The sequence below is a fragment of the Engystomops pustulosus genome, chromosome 2 (genome assembly GCF_040894005.1).
Source record: "Engystomops pustulosus chromosome 2, aEngPut4.maternal, whole genome shotgun sequence".
Lineage (NCBI taxonomy): Eukaryota > Metazoa > Chordata > Amphibia > Anura > Leptodactylidae > Engystomops > Engystomops pustulosus.
Window position 1 is genome coordinate 11,694,577 of NC_092412.1, and position 24,201 is coordinate 11,718,777.

General features: G+C 44.3%; 1 protein-coding gene across 1 annotated transcript; it reads right to left on the reverse strand.

Annotated features, from left to right (window-relative positions):
* Window positions 1-172: 172 nt before the first annotated feature.
* Window positions 173-23,312, reverse strand: LOC140119797 (uncharacterized). The gene is made up of 14 exons (XM_072139187.1): window positions 23,125-23,312; window positions 22,409-22,778; window positions 22,210-22,295; window positions 12,471-12,552; window positions 10,986-11,088; window positions 8,862-9,170; window positions 8,724-8,777; window positions 7,723-7,861; window positions 7,346-7,632; window positions 6,336-6,522; window positions 3,936-4,052; window positions 3,726-3,862; window positions 2,563-3,026; window positions 173-2,477 (listed from the first exon to the last, which is right to left on the reverse strand). Exons 2-14 carry the CDS (start codon window positions 22,491-22,493, stop codon window positions 2,365-2,367), a joined length of 2,163 nt encoding a protein of 720 aa, XP_071995288.1. The 5' UTR covers window positions 22,494-22,778; window positions 23,125-23,312; the 3' UTR covers window positions 173-2,364.
* Between the last annotated feature and the right edge of the window lie 889 nt (window positions 23,313-24,201).

A 24,201-nucleotide genomic window follows, 5' to 3' on the forward strand; every position in this document is an offset into this window, starting at 1 on the left:
TTTTGTTTAAAGGGCTTTTCCCACGAACACAAGTTAGTCCCTATCCACAGTGTAGGGACTAACTTGCTGATCAGCAGGGGTCTCTGTAATGTACAATGCAGTATATACACACATTCAAATAGTGGACATGTATATAATATCTCAATAGACTGATACTAAGTAGCCACCACACTGTATCCAATATGTAGCAATATACAAGAAAAAGCCAGGCTTAAGTATGTACACATTTTTATTTCTTAAAAATCCGTACAAACAGATATATGGCGTTATGAAATTCTGATGCATGGCATCTAAAAGTGTGGAGACATACATCAAGAACACTAGAGAACCAAAGTCAATCACAAAAGGTCCACATACAGCCACAAGTGGAAAAAGAAATGGGCACACAGATACAGAACAGTCCTGGAACGCAAAAGCACAAAAGGTTAAAATGTATGGACTCCTGCAGTAGTCCCTATACAAAGTGCCTAATAAGCCCTTGCACACAAACAAATGAATAAAGATAAGTAGTGTAATTGTATCATGAGCAATGCGGCTCCCTAGATCAAACCAGAAGCCAATCCCAGTAATCGGAACTAACCAAAATGGAGAGAGAGACACCTGGCCCCACACTTGTGGAGACACCCCACGTGTTACGTCACAATCCTGCGACTTCCTCAGGGGTCAGTGCCTCTCAGTCCGTGGAGCCTGCCTTGGAGGTAGGTGGACGCTCTGTAACCTTAAATTACTCACGTAAACACCTGTGAGAGACGGTAGTTTTGCGCGCCTGTCTGTATGAACATCAGTTATCGCAATGAGGAAAATGTCATGTGCAGTAATACAAAAGGTAGAGACGGTGATGTTGTCCTATCAAATACACGATCTATGCGCCTGCGCTCTTAGTACGCATGAATCGCCGCAAATAAAAAAAAGGTACAAGGCAAAGACCGTGACACTTCACCTGCGCATGCCTTTTGTTATTAAGTGAACAACAATAAAGTGCAATTTGTGCTAAGCCGAATAGTTCGATAAAGTTATATGAAGCAATGTGTAAGTTACATGCATGTAGACCCCAAATGTCCATATAAATAACCAAAAGAAAACATTTTTTTATATAATGAAAATAAAATAAAAGTACACGTTGTTACAAATACAATAGCAGTGCTTTTTGGGCAGTGGTGTGCTAACCCATCCTATCCAAAATTCAAACAATAAAATATAACACCTCAAATGCAATAAGTGCCAAGAGCAAAATTCATTATATAGAAATAAACTATGAAACTAAATATAATGCAACCGATACCAGAATATGGTGTCTACAAAAAATAAACAAGAGGGGGGGGTGGTTATTGAGCTGCGGAGCTGCCGGTTATTATCTGCCACCATTCCCATAAAGAAGTAAGAGAAATCCTTGCACATGGCAGCATATCCAAAGTATAACAAACTGGTACTTATAAACAATATGTAATCAGGAAATAATATAAACAAAATAAAGGGAGGTCCAGAGGGCTCGGATCTTGTCACAGGTTCCCATGAAGGTCCAATGGTGAAGTCAGCCAAAGGTCTTTCTCATGAGGAGATAAAAAAAAAGTGTATGCTGTACCTCCGTCAGACCCCTCGTCGCTCCTCAGAATGGAGCAGACGGCTGCGCATGACCATTCTCCGCCATTAATCTCTATGGAGCAGATTGGAAATTTCTGTCAGCTCCATAGAGATTAATGCAGCAGACGGCCGTGCATGACCCTTCTCCATACGTCTGAGAAGCGACAAGGGGTCCGACAGAGGTACATGGGACCCCATCAGACCCTTCATTTTTGTGATCTTTGGAGGTCTCAGTGGTGAGACCACCACTGATCAGCAAGTTAGGGCCCAACTTGTATTAGTGGGAAAACCCCATTAAGGTTAAACAGCCATTACACTAAAAGAATTTTGTTAATTTGTGTTCTTTTAAAATGTTTAATTATTAAAACATGTGAGAACGTCCTCCATGCAGAGATCACAGGATGAGGTCCTGTCTCTTGCAGACTCGGCTTTGCTCCTTCACGTAATGATTTTTTTCCCATACGCTATAGTTCAGTAACAGTTCTGTACCTGGTAAATGGTTATTTCCCAGAGGTTTTTCGGTCAGATTTTTTGGAATGAGTAATTAACCTTGCAGAGGTTGATGCGACGTTGTGGTGGCACAGGCAGGGCACGTGTGGGGTTATAGCTTCACCTTCCAGGATACGGAAAAGAAGATGAAGACTCCTTGCCTTCCATGAAGGCAGCATGATAATGGCATTAAAAGTCTCACTTTTGTCCTCCAGAACCAGGAGTCCCAGCCAGTCCTGGATGTTTATTAACGCCTCCATATTCTTCATATTATCCTCTTTCCTTCTCGTTTTCCTAAGATTTCCAGGCCTGTAGGACGTCGCATGTTCTTGGTACATTCATGTACCACCTCTGTCTTTCCATATAAACTTTTACTTGCTTTTCGCTGGGAAGATTCCTGAAATGATCTGCCCGAAAAAGGAGCATAAAATAGATCACATTAATGACCAATAATTGCACCACTTAAAACTGAAATATTATAAAGAAACTTACCAAGGACTTTAAGGATCCGATCTTTGTATTGGTTCCGTCTCCACTTGTCCTGGCAATATCGGGCATTAGGTAGGCTGACCTGCCTGCAGATGTTTAACGATGGAGGGGAGCGGTGGAGGCCCATCGGATATACTCCCAGCAATTTCTGGAAGCTCTGCTCTTTAAGGTACACAAGACCTTCCTCTCCACTTCCGTCTTCTTCCATTTCAGTGACTCTTTCTTGCTCGCTTTCTTCGTCAATCCTCCTTCGCTTAGTAGGGGGTCCACTGCTGTGTTCTTTTGTCCCCCTCAATGTGGAGAGAATTAGCATACCCTTGATGACCGAATTATTACTGAATGGTTGGCTGATGTCCAGGTCGATATAGTTGTACACATTTTCTTGATCTTCCCGACTGAGATTCTCATCCGCCCACTGATCGAAAGCCTCTTTAACCTCCTTTCCAGTTACAGCAGGTAGATGGAGCCTGAGGGAGTAAGCAAAGATAGTAACTCATGGAACACTAAATGTTATTGTATTTGCTACATTATTATTATTATCACATGAACACCTTCCCAATGCGCTCTGTTCTACTATGCAAGAGCATATGGAAAAGGCTCAGTCCTATCCACACAATAGCGCTGCACAACTCCTCAAGTGTCACATGTCAGGGAGCAGCACTGATGTGCCACAATCGTGCTATGACCTCATCAGGAGCCATCAACCAGCTGCCATGACACCCAGTACCATTACTTAGAATTTAGAGACAACCGGACCCTAACCTATTGCCATATTAGCGTCCACACACCCAATCCGGCAATATGCCGGAACTAGCCATGGCCAGGGGAACGGAGGTGAGGGACCCGATGGTCTGGGTCTCCCATCTATCATTCTGTGAATGAGTGTTTTTTTTTCTCAAAAAAGTGTACATTTTTATTTTAGATACTAAAATATAACAGAAATAATATAAATGTGGCATTTATACCAACACAAAGGATAAAGGAGAGGTGTCCTTTGGACCGCAAAGTGAAGGCTGTAAATAAGAGGCCTCTAAGAAAATGACCTAATTGTTTTTTTTGTAATGCATTTTTTTTTTCCAGCGTTCTGGTACACAGCATGGAATAATAACATCACCTCCATCTTATGTAATATATGATCACTTATCATATAATCCCTGATCACTTACTTCTCATGTAATCTTCTAAGGTCATTGGAAGAATTGGAAACGGGTTTGCCTTTGCACGACAGAAAGAACTGATTGACCGTCTTTGCATCTTTCTTCAATTGTGTTGGTCGGATATTTCTGAAGTACTTGCTGAACAGCTGTAAGAAGAGAACCACAATGTAAAGGATTTGCTATACATGGTGTCATCACAGAAACATAAATGACACTAACCAGCTCCTCCTCATGTGTCAGCACAATAGCAGTCCCTTGTGTCTGTACAATGTAGACCTTAGACGTGGTCCTTCCATCACAGAAGTTGGTCTCCTGCCTCTCCAGCCAATCTGTCACCTGAAAGAGAAAGGTGAAAAGGGGCATCAGATAAGATATTCCCATCCCTTTAAGGTTTGAGTATTGCAAGGCAAGAGACAACCATCCTGCTCCATGTATGAAGCGGCCCCTATTATTAATCACAATCCATTGTGTCAGAGTGTATACAGGCAGTCCCCGGGCTACATACAAGATAGGGTCTACAGGTTTGTTCTTAAGTTGAATTTGTATGTAAGTCGGAACTGTATATTTTATCATTGTAATCCCAGCCAGAACTTTTTTGGTCTCTGTGACAATTGGATTTTAAAAATGTTGGGTTGTCATAAGAATCAGGACTAACAATAATCTTCATTACAGACGCCTGTGATAACTGCTATAGCTGATTATTGTAGCCTAGGACTAAAGTACAGTAAGTTACCAATATCCAGGGGTCCGTTTGTAACTAGGGGTCGTATGTAAGTCGAGTGTTCTTAAGTAGGGGACCGCCTGTACATGCAAAAATCTGAACACGTTTTTGGCATAAAACACCTTTCCGTTGCCCTTCTTTGTTTTTACATTTCCATTATTTTTTCTCCCCTTCTTTAACTCCTCTTGGACTGCCCACTGACTTAAGACGTCAGAGGCCGCAGGTCCAGAGTCTTTAGACATTGCTGCAGTTTTCTACTGCTCTCATGCTAGCTGCGGGAGCAAGACCTGGTCTCCATGTGTAAGAGACACCCCAAGACCCTAGGGAGAAGTGAGATGCGGTTTATTACTCCTCTCCTTACAACAATGCACTGAAGTAGCGCAATGCAGAGAGGAGCAGAGCCACCTCTGCCGCCAGCTCTATAGCAACCACATGACCACCAGTCCAGCTCTGATCAACATCAGTAGTTACAGAGGCCCTTATAGGGCTAGTTAAAAACATAATAAAACTAAAAATGAAAAATCTTAAAACTATGTGTCTCGAAAAAAACACAGCAAAAAAATTTGGCCCTTAACCTGCCACGTATGAAAATTTGCTAAAAATGCCCTATTAAAGCCTTTTCAGGCCGCGTCACTAAGGGGTTAAAAAAAAATTATACAAAAAAAAAAAGGGTTGGATTTTTGTGTACAGAGCTTCACAAGGGCTTGTTTTTTGTACGTCTTTTTGGCGGTTATTTACATTTTCCATGGCGTGTACTGGGAAGTGGGATAAAAATTCCAAATGCAGCGAACTTGAGGAAAAAAAATGTTTTGTGCCATTTTCTTCTCTGCTTTATTCTTTGGTTCAGTGCCGTTATGGGATACCAATATACAGGGATACGTTTTATTAGGTTTTAATAGATCAAAACCTTTTGTATTAAAAAAAAAAATTCTTCATTTTGCCTTATTCTTATGCGAATACCATTACGGACTTCACTAACGTAAATAATCGTTGTTATATATTGATAGATCGGGACTTTTGGCAATAACTAACATATTTATTATTTGTACCTTTTATTTTTATATTCATTCTAGGGAAAGGGGGTGATCTAGCCCTAAGTTGTCTCATCCATCCAACCATATACTGCCATACTACAGTTTGCACATGACCTGTAACATTGTGCCACATTGTAACAGATCTTTAGAAATGACACCTGGGTCTGAGAGATGGATCACTGCTCCCCCCCGATGACGCCACGTGGAGTAACCATCACTGCCATAATGGCGTCTCTGGCTATTTCATGCTGCATGAAAAGGCTAAACACACGCAATAGGTGCTAAAACATGCAGCAAATACCAAGTCTATATGGAGAGGGCTTAGGCCGGGAGCCCTCTTCCTACACCCCCTGTTAGCGGTGGGCATTTGCTCGTGTGCCCTCTACTTACAGCCTTCACAACAACACAATGTACTGTTTTCTCATGTGTTGTTTACAGTGTCGGCTCCAGGTTTCAATAAGCCCCTTTGTAGTGAACTCACACATTAAAAATTCAGAAACTAAAACAATTCTCCTGTTCCCTAAAAGGTTTTCGTACCCAACAACCCTTCATTGTTGTTTTTTATAAGCCCCCCTCCCCCCCTATGGATTTATTAGACACAGCCCCCCTCACCTCCATCGATTCCTTATGAACAGCCTTATGTGGGCCCCTCCAGCATCTCTAGTCCCTGGCACGTGCCTAATGCGGTCGCTGGCCCAGGTCATTAAGGTATAGAAAAATGTTTAAAGTGGGAGATGCAAAGGAAGAGGTTCTGCAGTGGGTGGGGACAGTTTTTATAAAAACTGAAGGACTATGACAAGCAATTACCAGGATTTATGTCGTTGTATGGTTTGGTCTGTGATTTGGAAAATAATGAGAACGTACTGTCAAGTTTTGGACCACAGATGTTTTGCGCAAATGCCTCAGTATTAGCAACGCCTGCAGGTAATAGCAGACGAGGGTCTTCTCTTTGTCATCCACTGTACAATTTGAACGCGAGATAATGTCGGCAATGTGCGGCTTTGCTGTTACAAGCACTTTATGGCAATCCTTAGGGGTTAGTTTCCGATGACTGAAGAAAACGAGAAAAAAAAAACTCAATTAATGCAAAATCCATAAAACAATTCAGAGCTTTTTATTATTATAATGAATAAGGTAATAACTACCCAATCTTCAGGACTCTTTTTTCCCGCACAACATAACCATCAATTTTATTTTGATGTAAAAAAGCATCTAGACCCTTCTTGAAGCTCTCCGCTGTCCCTGCTGTGACCAGCGCCTGAGCCAGGCTATTGAAAAAAATGGCCTATTGGCTTCTGGTGATTAAACCTGGTTTTCTCCAGACGGAGACAGTGCCCCCTCGTCTTTTGATTTGATTTAATCTGAAACAACTTACCACCATATTTTTTGTATGGACCATTCATATATTTATATAAATTAATCATGTCCCCTCGTAGTCGTCTCTTTTCCAGACTAAATAAATCTAGTTGTTTTAATCTTTCCCCATAACTAAGACCCTCCATACCCCTTATCAGTTTTGTGGCTCTACGTTGAACCCTCTCCAGCTCCAGGGCATCCTGGTAATATTACATCCCTATCACGAGAGTCCAGACCTCTGCTGATACATGACAAGATCCTGCTAGCTTTAGAGGCAGCTGATTGACATTGCATTCTGTTATTTAATTTATGATGCACTAGTACCCCCAGGTCCTTCTCTAAAGGGACTCTCCCAGATTTACTGTACTCCCCCAAGGACATATGTTGCCTGTGGATTATTAGCCCCCAGGTGCATAACCTTGCATTTATCCACATTGAACCTCATTTGGAAGACCAGACACTCAGTTTGCCCAAGCCCAGCTTATATACATGCTCTGTAGACTCCACTAATGGCTCACCTTATTTTTGGCCGTTTGGAGGACTTCTGGTTAAGCTCCTCATTTATTTTGCTTAGTCCTTCCAGGAAGGTCTCGGCAGCCTTTTTGGTGTCCTCACAGACATTTTCTGACATCACAAACCTAACAAACCATTGGATGTTACCCAGATAATTTTTGATAGTTCTTGTAGTCGTATTAGATTGCAAGTGGGTCCGCACAAATTCTTTGGTTTTCTCTTGATCGGTGAGAAATGCCAAAGAGATCTTGTCTGGACTTACAAAGTGTAAGAAGCGGGAAACGTTTTCCACCTAATAGAAAAGACATTAAGTTCTGTTTAGGTTTTTCTTTCATCACTTTGCATTACAGGAGCCTTTACTAGACAGGAAATCTATAAATACCATGTGCCTTATTGAGGTCTCTGAGAAGTGAAGCTTTAGGTAATCTCTGAAGGAAAGAAGCATTGGGGCACGGATATCGTGCATCTTGTTGACACCAGCCTGGGCCAATTTTCTCCTTAGGGGGGTAGGTGAGCAACTCCTGAAATAGCGAACAATTAATGTACATGGCAGAGATTGTGTTACCGGTATCTCAGTAGTCCTGTCTTTTACCAAAATTACTACAAAATTTAAGACAGGAAAATGACTGTCACCAAATTTTAGCCCTTTAAAAACTTCCAGACCCCTCAGGTAGGGGATGAAATGTCTTTTCTACTATGGCGTTACTTACCTGCATCTACAGTTCTGTAACTCACAGAAACACACACCTGAACCTTTAATATGACAATAGCAGGATGATGCTAGATACTATAGAACCAAAGAAATGGGGGCGTTTGTATGGCTCTCTCCTCTGCAGCTCCTAAACTGGACTCGCCCTGGGCAACATATGATATTTTATAGATAAACAGTTGAAATTTCACATAAAAGAGGGAATTCTGGAAAAAGTATTTTATGTACCCTACCTGAGGGGGCTGTTAGCTTAATGTGGTAAATCTGGTGAAGAGTCAGTGACATTGGAGCCAGTTTACACTCTCTGACCCAACAAACTAGTGTTGCGTATATTATATATAATATTAAGTTGAATTTGTATGCAAATCGGAACTGCATATGGTATAATTGTAGATTCACACAAAAAAAATGTTTGCCCCAGTGACAGAGTTTAAATTTTTTTTTGCTGTAATTGGTCCAAGGATTAACAATAAAGCTTCATTACAGACACCTTACAGCTGATCATTGCAGTCTGGGACTATAGTAACATCCAGAGAGGTCACCAGAGGTCAGAGGGGGCAGAGGGGGTCATCTGTAAGTCAGGTCTCCTTAAGTAGGGGACCGTCTGCATATTTATATATTCCAAGATGACTTTCTAAGGAACAAAACAATCCAAGGCAAAGTGTAGAACTTACTGTGCTGCGTCATCTGCATCATCTCCGGACTCATCCTCTTCGACTGAAGGTTGCCTAAGATGCACGTACAGATCTGAATTACAATTGTATATCTAGGTAGATAGACAATGATAGACGGCCACTAAGGTATTCATTTACCTCATAGATGTTTTATTAGCAACAAAGCACCCACGACGCTCCAAGAAATCTATAAAGAACTCCTGCGGATTCGAGAATCCGCTCTTCTTGAAATCCAGGCTGTCATAGCCAACAATACTCAAAGACTCCACGACCTTACGCATCCTCCTCTTTGCTTCATTTACCTCTTGGGTAATCTCAGATTCCTTAGCTTTTTTTGTGCACGTCCTGCGGAGGTGCATTGAGAGTTTGTCATGCTTTTTCAAACAATGCTTGCACACCAGGAGGGTGCGGTTTTCTTTATGGCGGGCGGCCATCTTTTCTCTGTAACTAAATTTCAAGACAAAATTATTATTTTTTTCAACAAGAATTAAGTTTTGGTTCTCTTTTTAAGAAAATCTGTGTCCTCTTTTTTTGTTCAAATTGCCCCCCGCCTCCGGTTTATGGATAATAAACCCGAATGACCTGTTGTCATAATGGGTGGACAGTCAGTGATTCTGAGCATCTCCAAACTACACACAGCCCAGGGGGTCGCACAAACACACTGACTGCAAAGAGTCATTCTGCTCACCAATGGTCACACACTTATTCCATACACTCATCTTCAAAGCCACCACACGTTAATTAGGGCTTACAGGATGCCTACACCAGGACCATACACTCATATACAGCCTCCTCTAGGTACTGTACACCTACACCCAGATGTAAGTCCTATAAGCAGACACTCACAGGGTAACACTGCTTAGCGGTAATTCACAGTTTTGACCACTAAAATGATTTCTCGAATTTACATTTCTTGTAAATTTCTTTTATGGTTTGATGGTGGGAATCTGGGCGGCTTAGGTTAGAGAAGGGCTTTCTATGATAATTCTCCTGTGTTATACTCCTGCTCTTATTTATTTCAAAGAATGTAAGACTTATAGTTTCTATGTACTAATAAAGCTTTGGATTTTCAAAGAAAAATTTAGTAAAGAAGACAAATTTAAAAGACAAACTTAGAACAATACAGGCAGTCCCCAGGTTACGTACAAGAAAGCTTCCGTGTATTTGTTCTAAAGTTCAATTTGTATACAAGTCAGAACATTTTGCAGCTCCGGACCAAATATTATTTTGTCCCAGTGACAATTGGATTTTGAAAGTTTTGTGTCAGCTTCATTACAGACACCTTACAGCTGATCATTGCAGTCTGGGACTATAGTAACATCCAGAGACTTCACCAGAGGTCACAGTGGGCAGAGAGGTCTGTCTTTAACTAGGGGTCTTCTATAAATAAGTGTCCTTAAGTTGGGGACCACCTGTATATTGCCTCCGTTATATGAAGAAGCATTTTTTAACGGCTACATATTTAACGGAGAGGGATAAATACGCCCACCCCCCAGTTATTGATATAAGAAGGGGCATCTTGCAAAACGCTCACAGACCAGGTTACTTGTAATACAACGTTCCAATGCATTTTAAATGTGAAAATAAAAGTTAATGTCCTCAGCTGTAAATTTCTTGCATTAAATTGTGCACGATATTACCCTCTCATACTATTTGACCCTTTGCCGATTCTACTGGATGAATGATCCCAGCAAAGAATTTGTGTTCTCTGATTTTGTCATCTGTGTCTCTGCGTGTAGGTCTCCTGCAGGTACACAATCTGAACTGCAGTATATAGAAAGCTTCTTCCATCCTAGTCTGACTATTACTGGCAACATGAAAGGGTTGAAGGACCTTACAGTGATGTGGTCAGTCCTTAACCTCCATCATACTACAGGTAATATTTATGGAGGGACTGAAAGGAAAGTGTAGAGGCAGCCAGGAGGCGCCAGGTTCTGCTCCCTCGGGTGAAATGCTTGTAGACAGAAATTTTTTTGTTAAAAGTTCTATTGTTCCTAACTAAAAAAAGACCAAAAATTCACACCTAGTTTGTCTTCATACCTAACCCCATAACAAGTTTGGGCGCAAAAACAAACCTTACTGATAACAAAAACAGTTTACACACCACAAATTGCATGACACTTACACAGGTTTTCAGAAGGGGCAAAACCCTCAACAGGGGGTCCTTAAGCAGTTGCACCCAGTAACTACAGTATATAGTGGTAGATACTGGCTCTACTCAGCACATAAATAACCACAGGTAATAACAATGTAGTGACTTACAGGAAACGTTCCCCATTGTTTTCAACCATACTTCTTGTCTCTTCTATCTGACCCGGATCTCCATGACTTCTACCAGCTGCAGTTTTGTCTTGTTGGATTCCCACTGAAAAAAAAAAAGCACAAAGCCCTCAAGGTCTTTTAAGGTTATTTAAAATCCCTGTCCAGGTTTACAGATATGAAAGGAAGTCTTCCATTTGTATCCAAATACCTGGCATTTGTATTGAGTAGCAGCCCTGCATTGCAGCCACACATACAGGACGGGAGCAGCAGCACCGTGGTCACATATACAGGACGGGAGCAGCAGCACCGTGGTCACATATACAGGACGGGAGCAGCAGCACCGTGGTCACATATACAGGACGGGAGCAGCAGCACCGTGGCCACATATACAGGACGGGAGCAGCAGCACCGTGGCCACATATACAGGACGGGAGCAGCAGCACCGTGGCCACATATACAGGACGGGAGCAGCAGCACCGTGGTCACATATACAGGACGGGAGCAGCAGCACCGTGGTCACATATACAGGACGGGAGCAGCAGCACCGTGGCCACATATACAGGACGGGAGCAGCAGCACCGTGGCCACATATACAGGACGGGAGCAGCAGCACCGTGGTCACATATACAGGACGGGAGCAGCAGCACCGTGGTCACATATACAGGACGGGAGCAGCAGCACCGTGGCCACATATACAGGACGGGAGCAGCAGCACCGTGGCCACATATACAGGACGGGAGCAGCAGCACCGTGGTCACATATACAGGACGGGAGCAGCAGCACCGTGGCCACATATACAGGACGGGAGCAGCAGCACCGTGGTCACATATACAGGACGGGAGCAGCAGCACCGTGGTCACATATACAGGACGGGAGCAGCAGCACCGTGGTCACATATACAGGACGGGAGCAGCAGCACCGTGGTCACATATACAGGACGGGAGCAGCAGCACCGTGGCCACATATACAGGATAGGAGCAGCAGCACCGTGGTCACATATACAGGACGGGAGCAGCAGCACCGTGGTCACATATACAGGACGGGAGCAGCAGCACCGTGGCCACATATACAGGACGGGAGCAGCAGCACCGTGGCCACATATACAGGATAGGAGCAGCAGCACCGTGGTCACATATACAGGACGGGAGCAGCAGCACCGTGGTCACATATACAGGACGGGAGCAGCAGCACCGTGGCCACATATACAGGACGGGAGCAGCAGCACCGTGGCCACATATACAGGATAGGAGCAGCGTTATTTTCAAAGATGGGGGGGGGGGGGATCAGGGTTTGTTTAAGAATAAAAATTACATTTTCTTTATTTGTATTCCAGACATTTTCATTCTCCTCCTTGGCTAAACAATGTAGTAAGAGGAGCATTATTAATCTAAAATTAAAAATGCAGAGGGACCTCTGAGTGGATGTGACCTCTCCCTGCAATGTATAAGGGAAGAATAACCTACAAGATACATGAAAGGCTCTTACCCTCCTCTGTCACTGATGAGGGGATTTCCTCTCCGCTCCTCCTTCCACCACAACTTTCCTGGAAAGATCCAACATGAAGGACCTGAGAAAACAAGGAAATGTCTCCAGAGATTCTCTTATATCCAAGTGATGGACAGAAACCTCCAGAACCAGGAACTAAGGGGAATAATCTCCTGCAGGAGGAGACGGGATCCACATTCATCCCAATATTTTACACATTAAAATATTACTGGATGAAACTATGTGATCCAAACCTGAGGTAGAGCCTGTGCTAATGGACACGGGGAATTAGTTCAGAGGAGGAAGAAAAGAGGAGGAGGGTGCAGGATGAGTCATAACTCTCCTGCTACAACTCCTCCTATACAACACCAGAGCTATGTAAACAAAGAAATTTGAAGAGTCTGCAAACCGTACAAAAGTAAGCAACAGAACCGCTGCATCACTTGATAGACATTCAAGGATTATTATTAAGGTTTTAAAGGCACATGGTAAAAAGATCGGCAAACCCCTTAAAGGGGTTTGCCCATGAGATAAAATTCTCACATTTTAACCCCTTCAGGACACAGCAAGTTTAAAGCTTAAAGGGCACCTACCACCACGATTCTACCTATAAAGGTAGAACAGGTGGTAGGTGGATGAATGGGACGTGAGGATAGCCCTTTTTCGGGCTAATCCTCATGTCCCGGCTATCCTTCAGTAAACTTTAATGCCTGTATATGCAAATTTTTTTTAAGCGGCTACTGGGGCGTGGAGTAGCCGAACATGAGGTTATACATCACGGCTACTCCACGCCCCAGTAGCCTCGTTCCTCCGCCTACCATTCAATCTTCAGCGCACAGCTCCTCATAGCTGCGCGCCCTCGTCCGAATACCCTGCGTCCTACGGATGCACGGCCGTAGCTGCGAGGCCAGCGCTACTGCGCATTCGCAGAACGCCGGGTACTCGTTTGAGGGCGCGCAGCTACGAGGAGCAGCACGCCGAAGATTAAATGGTAGGCAGCGGAACGAGGCTACTTGGGCGTGGAGTAGCCGTGATGTATAACCTCATGTTCGGCTACTCCACGCCCCAGTAGCCGCTTAAAAAAAATTTGCATATACAGGCATTAAAGTTTACTGAAGGATAGCCGGGACATGAGGATTAGCCCAAAAAAAGGCTATCCTCACGTCCCATTCATCCACCTACCACCCATTCTACCTTTATAGGTAGAATCGTGGTGGTACATCTCCTTTAAAGGGAACCTGTCATCAGCATTTGGCCTAATAAACCACTACCAGAAGATTGGCAAACAGTGTAATTCTAGTTTTTGTATCTTTCATGGTCCTGTGTAACAGCATCATCGATAAAATCAACTTTGAAGGGAGATGTAAATTGGAGCTCTGATCGCCTCCTCCTCTGTGATTGACATTGTGCATCAGTTCAGTGATCTCCCTGAATGCAGGACCATCAGTGGGCTTTCTGAGGAAGGGAGAATGTGACATCAGTGTTAAAATCTCCACCTCCTTCATCTCACTTGCCTGAAGGGCTCCTGAGGGGCTTCAGTCTCCATTAGCACCTATACAGACTGGAGCCCCTCAGGCTCATTTGCATACAATCCTCCATTCTGGTGGTAGATGTCCTTAATTTTCTGGAAGATGCCACCACACTGGGTTTACTAGGCCAATTTCTGCTGACAGGTTCCCTTTAAGACCCAGCCCCCTGCGGTATACAGCCAGCCCAGCCTGTCCCCTGTGGTATACAGCCTGCCCCCTGCGGTATACAGCCAGCCCAGCCTGTCCCCTGCGGTATACAGCCTGCCCCCTGCGGTATACAGCCTGCCCCCTGCGGTATACAGCCTGCCCCCTGCGGTATACAGCCTGCCCAGCCTGCCCCCTGCGGTATACAGCCAGCCAAGCCTGCCCCCTGCGGTATACAGCCAGCCAAGCCTGCCCCCTGCGGTATACAGCCAGCCAAGCCTGCCCCCTGCGGTATACAGCCAGCCAAGCCTGCCCCCTGCGGTATACAGCCAGCCAAGTCTGCCCCCTGCGGTATACAGCCAGCCAAGTCTGCCCCCTGCGGTATACAGCCAGCCAAGTCTGCCCCCTGCGGTATACAGCCCGCCCAGCCTGCCCCCTGCGGTATACAGCCAGCCCAGCCTGCCCCTAGTAGTATACAGCCAACCCAGCCTGCCCCCAGTAGTATACAGCCCAGCCCAGCCTGCCCCCAGTAGTATACAGCCCAGCCTGCCCCCAGTAGTATACAGCCCAGCCTGCCCCCAGTAGTATACAGCCCAGCCCAGCCTGCCCCCAGTAGTATACAGCCCAGCCTGCCCCCAGTAGTATACAGCCCAGCCCAGCCTGCCCCCAGTTGTATACAGCCAGCCCAGCCTGCCCCCAGTAGTATACATGTATCTGACATCATACTATGCGCCGGCCGGGAGATTACATGGCCACGCCCTGCAGGCTGTTACAGAAGACAGAAGAAGAAGAGGAGCCATGTGAAGGCCAGAAGAGGAGCCGTGCCGTCATCGGGGAGCCGCGCTGCGCATCGGGGCCGCCGGAGGGTGAGTATATAAGTTTATTATTTTTATTGACTCATGTATAAGTCGAGGTGAGGTTTATACACGAGTATATACGGTAATTCATTTTGATGTGCCGCAGTTAAAATTGAATATCAGTTTTCCGCATTTTCAAAGAGATTTCAGAATTGAGAAGATAAATACCGTTTTTAATGTAATTTGAAATATATAAATATTAGAAACCTCCCATATATCAATATGAAGAAAGAAAAAGAAAAAAAAATCCACTTGGTCCGCACTAGTAGTAGGTAAAAATTCACAAAATTTTTTAGTCCATGTTAGCTTGTGAGTGAGCACAAGCTTCTATCTTTTCTTTTTTTATATACATTCCTATATGTCAACCCATTTTCAAATCTACCCCTCTAAAACTATCAGCAACAGCTTTTAGGAAGATTATTAACCCCTAGAGATCTTCATAGTAATTAAATCAAAATGGAGGTGACATTTAGAATGGTCCAATTTTGTCGGTTATACGTTCATTTAGCCCTAAAATTTACACATTCACAAAAGATTAAAAAAAAAAAACCCGTCTTAAAATTCGTTATGCAAACGCTCCTTCATACAAACTTCCAGTTTCTTTTTTTTATCTAATACACCACCCGATTTATGTTCGGTTCTTTTATGAATTTTGACATGCAGAGCTCAAAAGGTTGGCTATCACTGACTTAGACGATTCCATTCTCCTGCTTTGGACTGTAAGATGTAAGATGTTCTTTGAACTACAATCTTTAAAGTGTAACTATAACATAATAGTGATTTTACCAAATTATTATATACGATTCCCCCTTTGTTGCTTACTTTTTGCTACTCGTCCTTTTCTTTCCAAAGTTCTGAAAGTGTTTGACAAAAATGATTCTCCCCAGAGGTGAAATGGGTGGAGACTAATGTCTGTCTGTCTATGCCCTCAAGCTGAAGTCAGTTAGCTTGCCCACAGATCCCATGATGCCTTGTGTTCACTCTCAAAGTAATTTAGCATTAAATCCATTCAGTTTCCCAAAAGTAAATCCACTGAACGCTGAGCAGAGCACTTACAGGATGTATGTGGTGACAGCCTGGAGCTTCCATCACATGGAGCAGGGAACATGTAATAAGTGGCAGCAATCATAAGAAAATGCAGTCTATAGCCTGTGGTGTGTGAGCACTAAGGGTTAACGGCTTATCTGGAGAGAGCTGATACTGCCCATGACAAGGTGGGGAAGGAAAGCAGTAAGAAGAGCAGAGACAGACAGATAAAGTTCTGTAGAATCACAGCCCGAGATGGAGGGATAGGAAAGATCTTGTACCTCACTATTCTGTGCAGGAGACATTTGCATTCACTGTCTGTAGAGATCCAGCTCTGCTACACATACCACATGACCACTTCCCCTGTGAGCAGGAAGCAGCAGCTCCTCCCAGGAAACCAACAGAAACAAAGTGTAAAAAAAACTACAGATTCATAAGGCTTATCAGCACATGGAGAGGAGGCAGCCATTACAGCAATGAGGTAATGTGAGGGCTTTAGCAAGGAAACTACCGCATATAGGTAATAAAGATAATAGGCAAAGATGTTTTACATCAAAAGAGCTATTGATATGTGAAAAATAAAAAACCTTTACAGTTACTCTTTAATGACCCATTTGTAGTTATAACCTACTACAAACACCAACAACACCACCCCATAAATCATCCACAGAACTACTGCTGCTGGAAAGGGTTAGTAGAAGCTTCATTTCAGCAATCTATTAAGGATTTACAGAAAAGGAGAATTATTCTCACTGTTAATTCGGTTTCCATTAGTCCACCATGACGGCCCCAACTGGAGGATGACCCTTGACCTCTGTAGGGACAGGAAGCAGAGAGGTTAAATACCCCGCCCCGGTATCCGTACTCCAGTGGCTACCAAATAACTACACCGGCCTTGGATGCAACCCATTTATTTTAAGTTATTATTGCACACAGAACAAATAGGCAACTTAAACTTTTCAAAATTCAGGGTGGGAATGTATATGGGCCGTCATGGTGGACTAATGGAAACCGAATTAACGGTGAGAAGAATTCTCCTTTTCCATAGCGTCCCCCATGACGGCCCCAACTGGAGATGTACCAGATAAGTAATTTTAGGGGGGGACAACAGCTTGTAAGACCTTCCTTCCGAAGGACTGGTCTCTAGCACTATGAACATCTAGCCTATAGTGTTTGGCAAAAGTTAGGTGAGTAAACCAGGTAGCTGCTCTACATATGTCCTCTAGTGAGGCACCACGTTTCTCAGCCCAAGAGGCTGCCACACCTCTGGTTGAATGGGCCCTAATAGTCCCTGGAATGTCCAAGTTGTTGGCATCGTAAGCTTCTTTGATGACAGTCCGGATCCATCTAGCAATGGATGCTTTTGAAGCTTTTTTGCCTTTGTCTCTTCCTTTGAACTGTAGGAGAATGTTGTCATGTTTTCTCCAGGACTTGGTAACTTCAAGATAATGTAGAAGATATCTTCTGACGTCCAATGTATGCCACTCCCATTCTCTGGCATTTTTTGGGTTCTGACAAAAGGAAGGTAGAATAATTTCTTGGTTACGGTGAAAAGATGAGGCCACCTTGGGTGTGAAAGTTTTATCTAACATTAGCACGACCTTATCCTCATACATTTTGAGATGGGGCTCTTTAACTGACAAGATTTGAATTTCTCCCAAACGCCTAGCTGTTGTTATAGCTATAAAGAAGGTGAGTTTTAACGTCAGCTCCCTAAGTTTAACCGTTTCTAGGGGTTCAAATGGTATTTTCGTGAGGTAATTTAGTACTAATGAGAGATCCCAATTGGGGATATTTTGTTTTATGTGTGGTCTTAGTCTAGCGGTAGCTTTGACAAACCTTTGAATCCACCTGTTTTCTGCTAGTGGGGCGTCGAAGAATGCGCCGAGGGTGGAAATCTGGACTTTTAAAGAACTCGTTTTAAGGCCCTTGTCAAATCCTGCTTGCAGGAAGTCCAGCACCTGTGAAATATTAGGGGATAGTTGGTTAGGAGGAGTCCTGTCACAAAAGGATACAAATCTTCTCCATATCCTGGAATAGATTTTGTGAGTAACCGGCTTGCGGCTTGCTTTGAGCGTGGAAATTACCTTATTTGATAACCCTTTGGATATCAACAACATCCTTTCAGGATCCATGCCGAGAGCTGGAGGTCCTGTGGATCTGGATGGTATACTGGACCCTGGAACAGAAGGTCGTTTAGAGGTTCCAGCATGATAGGTTTTTCCAACGCCATCTTCCCTAACCACGGAAACCAGTTCCTCTTTGGCCACCAGGGAACAATGAGAATAACCCTTGCTTGGTCCACTCTGATCTTCTGAACCACTCTTGATATAAGAGGTATACGAGGAAATGCATACATCAGAGGCCCGTTCCAGGACTGACTGAAGGCATCCCTTTGACCAAATGGAATCTTTGGTTCTAGAGAGAAGAAATGAGGAACCTTCACATTTTTGCTGGAGGCAAAGAGATCTATTGCTGGTTGTCCCCATCTTTGCGTGAGACGTGCAAAGATGTTCTCGTTCAAACACCACTTGTTTTGGTCTATGACTTGACGACTGAGATAGTCCGCTATCAGGTTCTCTTCCCCCTTTAGATGGTGGCAGAGAGAGCAGATGTTGGTTTCTGCCCATGCAAATATCTTCTCTGAGAGACTGAGGAGATCGGGGTTCCTGGTACCCCCTTGATGTCGAAGGTAAGCCACCGTCGTGGTATTGTCCGAGTATATCCTTATATGTTTCCCCTTTAAACTTAGAGTGCTGGCTCTTAAAGTCTCTAAGACGGCTCTCAATTCTCGGTAATTTGATGAGCGGGATCTGATTGACTGTGACCATAGACCCTGGGTGGGAAGACCTGCCACGTCTGCTCCCCAGCCTGACTGACTTGCATCTGTCCGGATATTTATTACTGGCCAGGGATGCCATGATACTCCTCTTCCTAGGTTTGAAGCGTTCTTCCACCAATTCAAGGATCGCTGGACCACTTCTGGTATCTGTATTTTTTGATTCAGGTGCTGAGGATTTCTGTCCCAAGAAGCCAATATCCAACTCTGAAGAGATCTTGTGTGACTCTGGCTCCACTGTACACACTGAATGGATGATGTCATAATTCCCAGGATTCTCATGGCTTCCCTTACTGTGCATTGATTTCTTCCCTGAAATATTGTAGTCTGTTGTATCAGCTTCGTTATTTTCTCTGGTGGTAAGAAGGACATTTGCTGAATCGAGTCCAATAATGTTCCTAAAAAGACTACTTTTGTACTTGGGGTTAGATTGGATTTCTCCAAATTTATCATCCAACCTATCTGTCGCAGGATTAACAATGTGACATCTCGGTGATGTATTAGTTCTTATTTTGAACTGTCCACCGCTAACAAGTCGTCCAGGTAGGGAATGACTAATATCCCTTTTTTCCTCAGGAATGCTACCACTTCGACCATAATTTTTGTGAATGTCCTTGGGGCCAAAGAAATCCCAAAAGGCAGTGCCTTGTACTGATAATGGACTTCCTCTCCCCTGGGTGATCGTACTGCGAACCTGAGGAATTTTTGTGAGTTTGAATGGATTGGCACATACGTAGTACGCATCTCTTAGATCTATTGTACACATAAATGCTCCCGGTTGGATCAGGACGGCTGCTGAGCTTACTGTTTCCATCTTGAACTTCCGGTAACGTATGTATCTGTTTAGGTTCTTCAGATTGCAAATCATCCTGAATGTGCCGTTCGCTTTTTTATCAAGAAGAGGGGAGATAGTGTCCTTCTTTTAGATGTTCCTGAGCCACAGGGATGACGACGTCCAGCTGTATCAACTTTTGTAACTCTGACCAAAGCAGGGCTGAGAGGTTTCCTGAGGGTTGTTCTGTCAGGACAAATTTTCTGGGAAGAAGAGAGGTTAGCTCTATGTGGTAACCTTCTTGAAGAATACTTAGTATCCAGGGATTTGATGTTATTTGATCCCACTGTGCATGGAATCTCAATAATCTTACCCCCACTCTGGCATCATTGTTTTCTGTACGCTGGAGCGGAGTTACTGGGGCTAAGTAGAAAGCCTCTTCCTCCTTTAGGGTAGCTCCACTTGCCCTGTTTACCTTTTCCTCTGAAAGACTGTTTCCTATCCTTGGAGTCCCGAAAAGGGCTGTTTCCTTGGATTATTTCTTGATTCTGGAAAGCCTTTCTTCATATCTGCTGCTTTTTCTAGAAGCGTGTCTAGTTCAGAACCGAATAGATATTCCCCTTCGAATGGAATACCACATAGTTTTGACTTCGACCTGAAATCTCCAGTCCATTGGCGAAGCCAGAGTGATCTCCTGATGGAATTAGATAGTGCCCCTTCTTTGGCACTTATTCTTACTCCTTCAGCTGAGGCGTCCGCGATGAAGGCTGTAGCCGCTCTTAATGTGGGGAAGGTACTTAACAGCATCTCTCTAGGGGTGCCATCTCTAATATGACTTTCCAATTCGGTCACCCAGTGAAAGAGTGTGCGTGCCATGGATGTTGTGGCAATATTAGATTTTAAATTTAACATGGCACACTCCTTAAGCTGGATCGCGTCTTCGAATGGTAGGTCCGTCTTTTTGGTCATTTTTATGACCTGGACATCTACTTTAGGTGTAGAATTCCAAACTTTGGTTTCGGCTTCATCAAAAGAAAGACAGTTTTTAAACTCTTTAGATATGGAAATCCTGTTTTCTGGCTCCCTCCATTCTTCCAGTATTAATTCCTTGAGGTTGTTGTTGACTTTATGAAGTCCAAATAGCTCATCTTGGATAGTCTTGGTCTCTTCTACTTCTTCTATTTTGAGTGCATCCCTCATAGCTCTCAAAAGTGGTTCTAGATCTTCAGTTGCCAGTAGATATCTAGATTCCATTTTACTAGCTGAATTGGAGGGCCCTGGATCCATATCAACAGATTCTTTGGTTCCCTCTGAGTCAAATGCGGAATCTGACATGGATTCTATAATCCTTTGTCTTTTATGTGGAGGTTCTTGAGTTATAAATGCCGACATGGATGTTGTAACTGACGTTCTAACATAGTCTCTGATAAAGTTACGCATTTCATCCACGAATGAGGCTCTCTCCTCTCTGAGTAAATTATCCACACATGTTTTACAGACTGTTTTTTTTGTAGTCCGTAGGGAGCTTCTCTAAGCACATATTGCACTTTTTTGAAGTAGCTTTCTTTGTGCCCGAGTCCTTAGCTCTCCCTTTATCCTTCTCCTTTTCCCTGGGATCCTACCAAGGAGAAGGAGGAGTAATTAGTCCTTAACTGGACACCTATGTGATAATATGGGGATATGTGGGTGACTCACCACCCTATCCCTAAATGACCCCACTTACAGGGTTCAAGGATATGAGGTCCAGGCTTGAAGCCTCCACGCCATGTGCCTCCATATTCCCAATCGTGGGACCACTGATATCAGCAAGCCTAAAGATTTAACAAAATTGCATGATAGACTGACAGTTAAACAATGCGATGCATAAGTGAAAGAGTACCTTAAGTATCTTGAACAAGGGATATACCGCACAAGTTCCTAAGAAAACATACACATGGATATAGACCTATATCATATATGGCATAATTGAGGCAAATATACAGCATATAACCGACCATGGCGGCTGGGAAGTGCCTAGAATGGCGTCCGATCTCAAAAGTACCTGAGTCAGGACTGACATGCGATCATTAGACCTCAGATCAACGTGCATTACCCCGCTTTTGAATCTTACCGCTCCACGCTCCTGTTTCCGGGTCGCGCCATCATGACGTCACATCCGGCTCCGTCATTTCCGGCGGACGTCATCACCAGAGTCGGACGGCAGCCGGCCCACGTGACCTCCGTGATGGACGCACTCCGGGTGTCCTTAGCTTCACAGAGCTGCGGGCAGAGCCGGAGGAAATGCAGTCTCTTCTGCGGCAGGGGAAAGGACCAGAGTCCGATCGAGGCCGAGACTGCCTGGGGTAAGGGGAAAATCCCCGTGCCTCCTATGATCCCCCCTCACCGTCCCAACTACTGGGGATGAGGAGAGACTTCTCTCTACTCCCTGCCCTGTGTAGGGACAGGAAGCCACCGGAGTACGGATGCCGGGGCGGGGTATTTAACCTCTCTGCTTCGTGTCCCTACAGAGGTCAAGGGTCATCCTCCAGTTGGGGCCGTCATGGGGGACGCTATGGAAATCTCATATATCTACCTGATGATCCAGTGGGACCTCTGGATGATCTTTGAAATCTTCAGAACTGGGACATCTCTCTGGTGGATTTCTCTGACTGGATCCATCTATAGGAAATATACACAGTGACTGATACATTGTCTATATGTGATGATGAGATGATGGAGGAGGTGACCTCACACCTGCTCTGTCCTCTATAATCAGGAAGGTCTCCTCTTACCTGGTGATGTGAGGGGCTGGTGGTCCTCCATCATCATGTCCTTGTACTGGTCCTTGTGTCCTTCTATATACTCCCACTCCTCCATGGAGAAATAGACAGTGACGTCCTGACACCTTATAGGAACCTGACACCCACAATGACACAGTCATCACCCAGACACCTCCCTTGTGTTATTGTACAATGTCCCAGCATTCCCGGCAGCGCTCACCTCTCCGCTCAGCAGCTCAGTGATCCTGGAGGTAAGTTCTAGGATCTTCTGCTCATGTATCAGTGAATGAGGTGGAGGCTCGGTGATGGGGCTCTGGGTCCATCCTCTTGACACACGGGGGGTCACACATTCACCAGACGATTTCTTTACTACTGTGTAATCCTGTGTATGGGGAGACACTGATCACTACATAGATCCTAAGAATCCTTCACCTCCCCAGTCATTTATCTGTTTTATTCCCAGAGATCAGGCTACCATATGACGAGTGCAGTTTCACAGAATGCAAACAACGGTCCAATAGACCAACGTTTGTTTCTGAAGTGTCAAATGCAAGTGAACTTTGCTTTGTGAAAACTCAGGTAGGAATAAGACATGCTGTCATATGTGGCTCAGCCAGTCAACTCATGGAATTCATTGAAATGTTTATAAGCCCATAAAAGTAATCATGGATATGTGCTAGCTGTTAAAACAAAGGCTGTGTGCATGTATTCTAAGAGTTCTCTCTCACATCTCCGGTTATAAAGTAGATGATCTCCAGGGTGAGCTCAAGGATCCTGGCCGTCATCTGTTCTCTGTCCTGATCCATCCCTGGTGGACCCTTCGCCATCATGATGTCCTTGTACTGGTCCTTGTGTCCTTCTATATACTCCCACTCCTCCATGGAGAAATAGACAGTGACGTCCTGACACCTTATAGGAACCTGACACCCACAATGACACAGACATCACCCAGACCCCTCCCTTGTGTTATTGTACAATGTCCCAGCATTCCCGGCAGCGCTCACCTCTCCGCTCAGCAGCTCAGTGATCCTGGAGGTAAGTTCTAGGATCTTCTGCTCATGTATCAGTGAATGAGGTGGAGGCTCGGTGATGGGGCTCTGGGTCCATCCTCCTGACACACGGGGGGTCACACACTCACCAGACGACTTCTTCACTACTGTGTAATCCTGTGTATGGGGAGACACTGATCACTACATAGATCCTAAGAATCCTTCACCTCTCCAGTCATTTCCCGCTGTTATTCCTAGAGATAAGAGCCGTGTCCTGGGAGACTCTCACCTCTCCGGTTATCAAGGAGATCATCTCCAGGGTGAGCTCCAGGATCCTGGCCGCCATCTGCTCTCTGTCCTTCTCCCGGATCCCTGGTGGATCATTGATGGAAAGGATCATCTTTAGGAGAAACCTCTGGGAGTCCTGGATCTATAGAACCGGAGGAAACATGAGAAGAACTAAGAGCAAACTCTATATGAAGCAATTGTGTCCTTGACATGTGTGATGTGCCATATTTGGCAGATGTACTGCTAAACTGTGCAGCATTATGATGTGAAACGGTTCCGGCGAATCATGAGAATGGTCCGTCGTAGTTCTAAATGAATAAAGCAGCCGATCATGCATGCACCTGCTGCTCTATTTATCTCTCTGGCGCTGATGGACATTGCCAAGTAAGGGGTTTCCAGACTTTTATATTTTTTAATTAATGGAGGTAGCTGTACGAAACCAGTTGTACTTGCCCCACTGATACTTTTGTGCAGTGATATGCACTGTAGACGGAGAGGCAGAAACAATGTCATAACCACCTACAGTCA

Excerpts from the sequence above, each read along its gene's own strand:
- LOC140119797 (XM_072139187.1), bottom strand. The coding sequence starts at position 22,493 with ATGGAGGAGTGGGAGTATATAGAAGGACACAAGGACCAGTACAAGGAC. Across the intron at positions 6,523-7,345 it reads TCCAAACGGCCAAAAATAAG|TCATCGGAAACTAACCCCTA; the intron begins GTGAGCCATTAG and ends CGTTTTCTTCAG. Across the intron at positions 3,027-3,725 it reads CTTAGAAGATTACATGAGAA|GCTCCATCTACCTGCTGTAA; the intron begins GTAAGTGATCAG and ends TTACTCCCTCAG.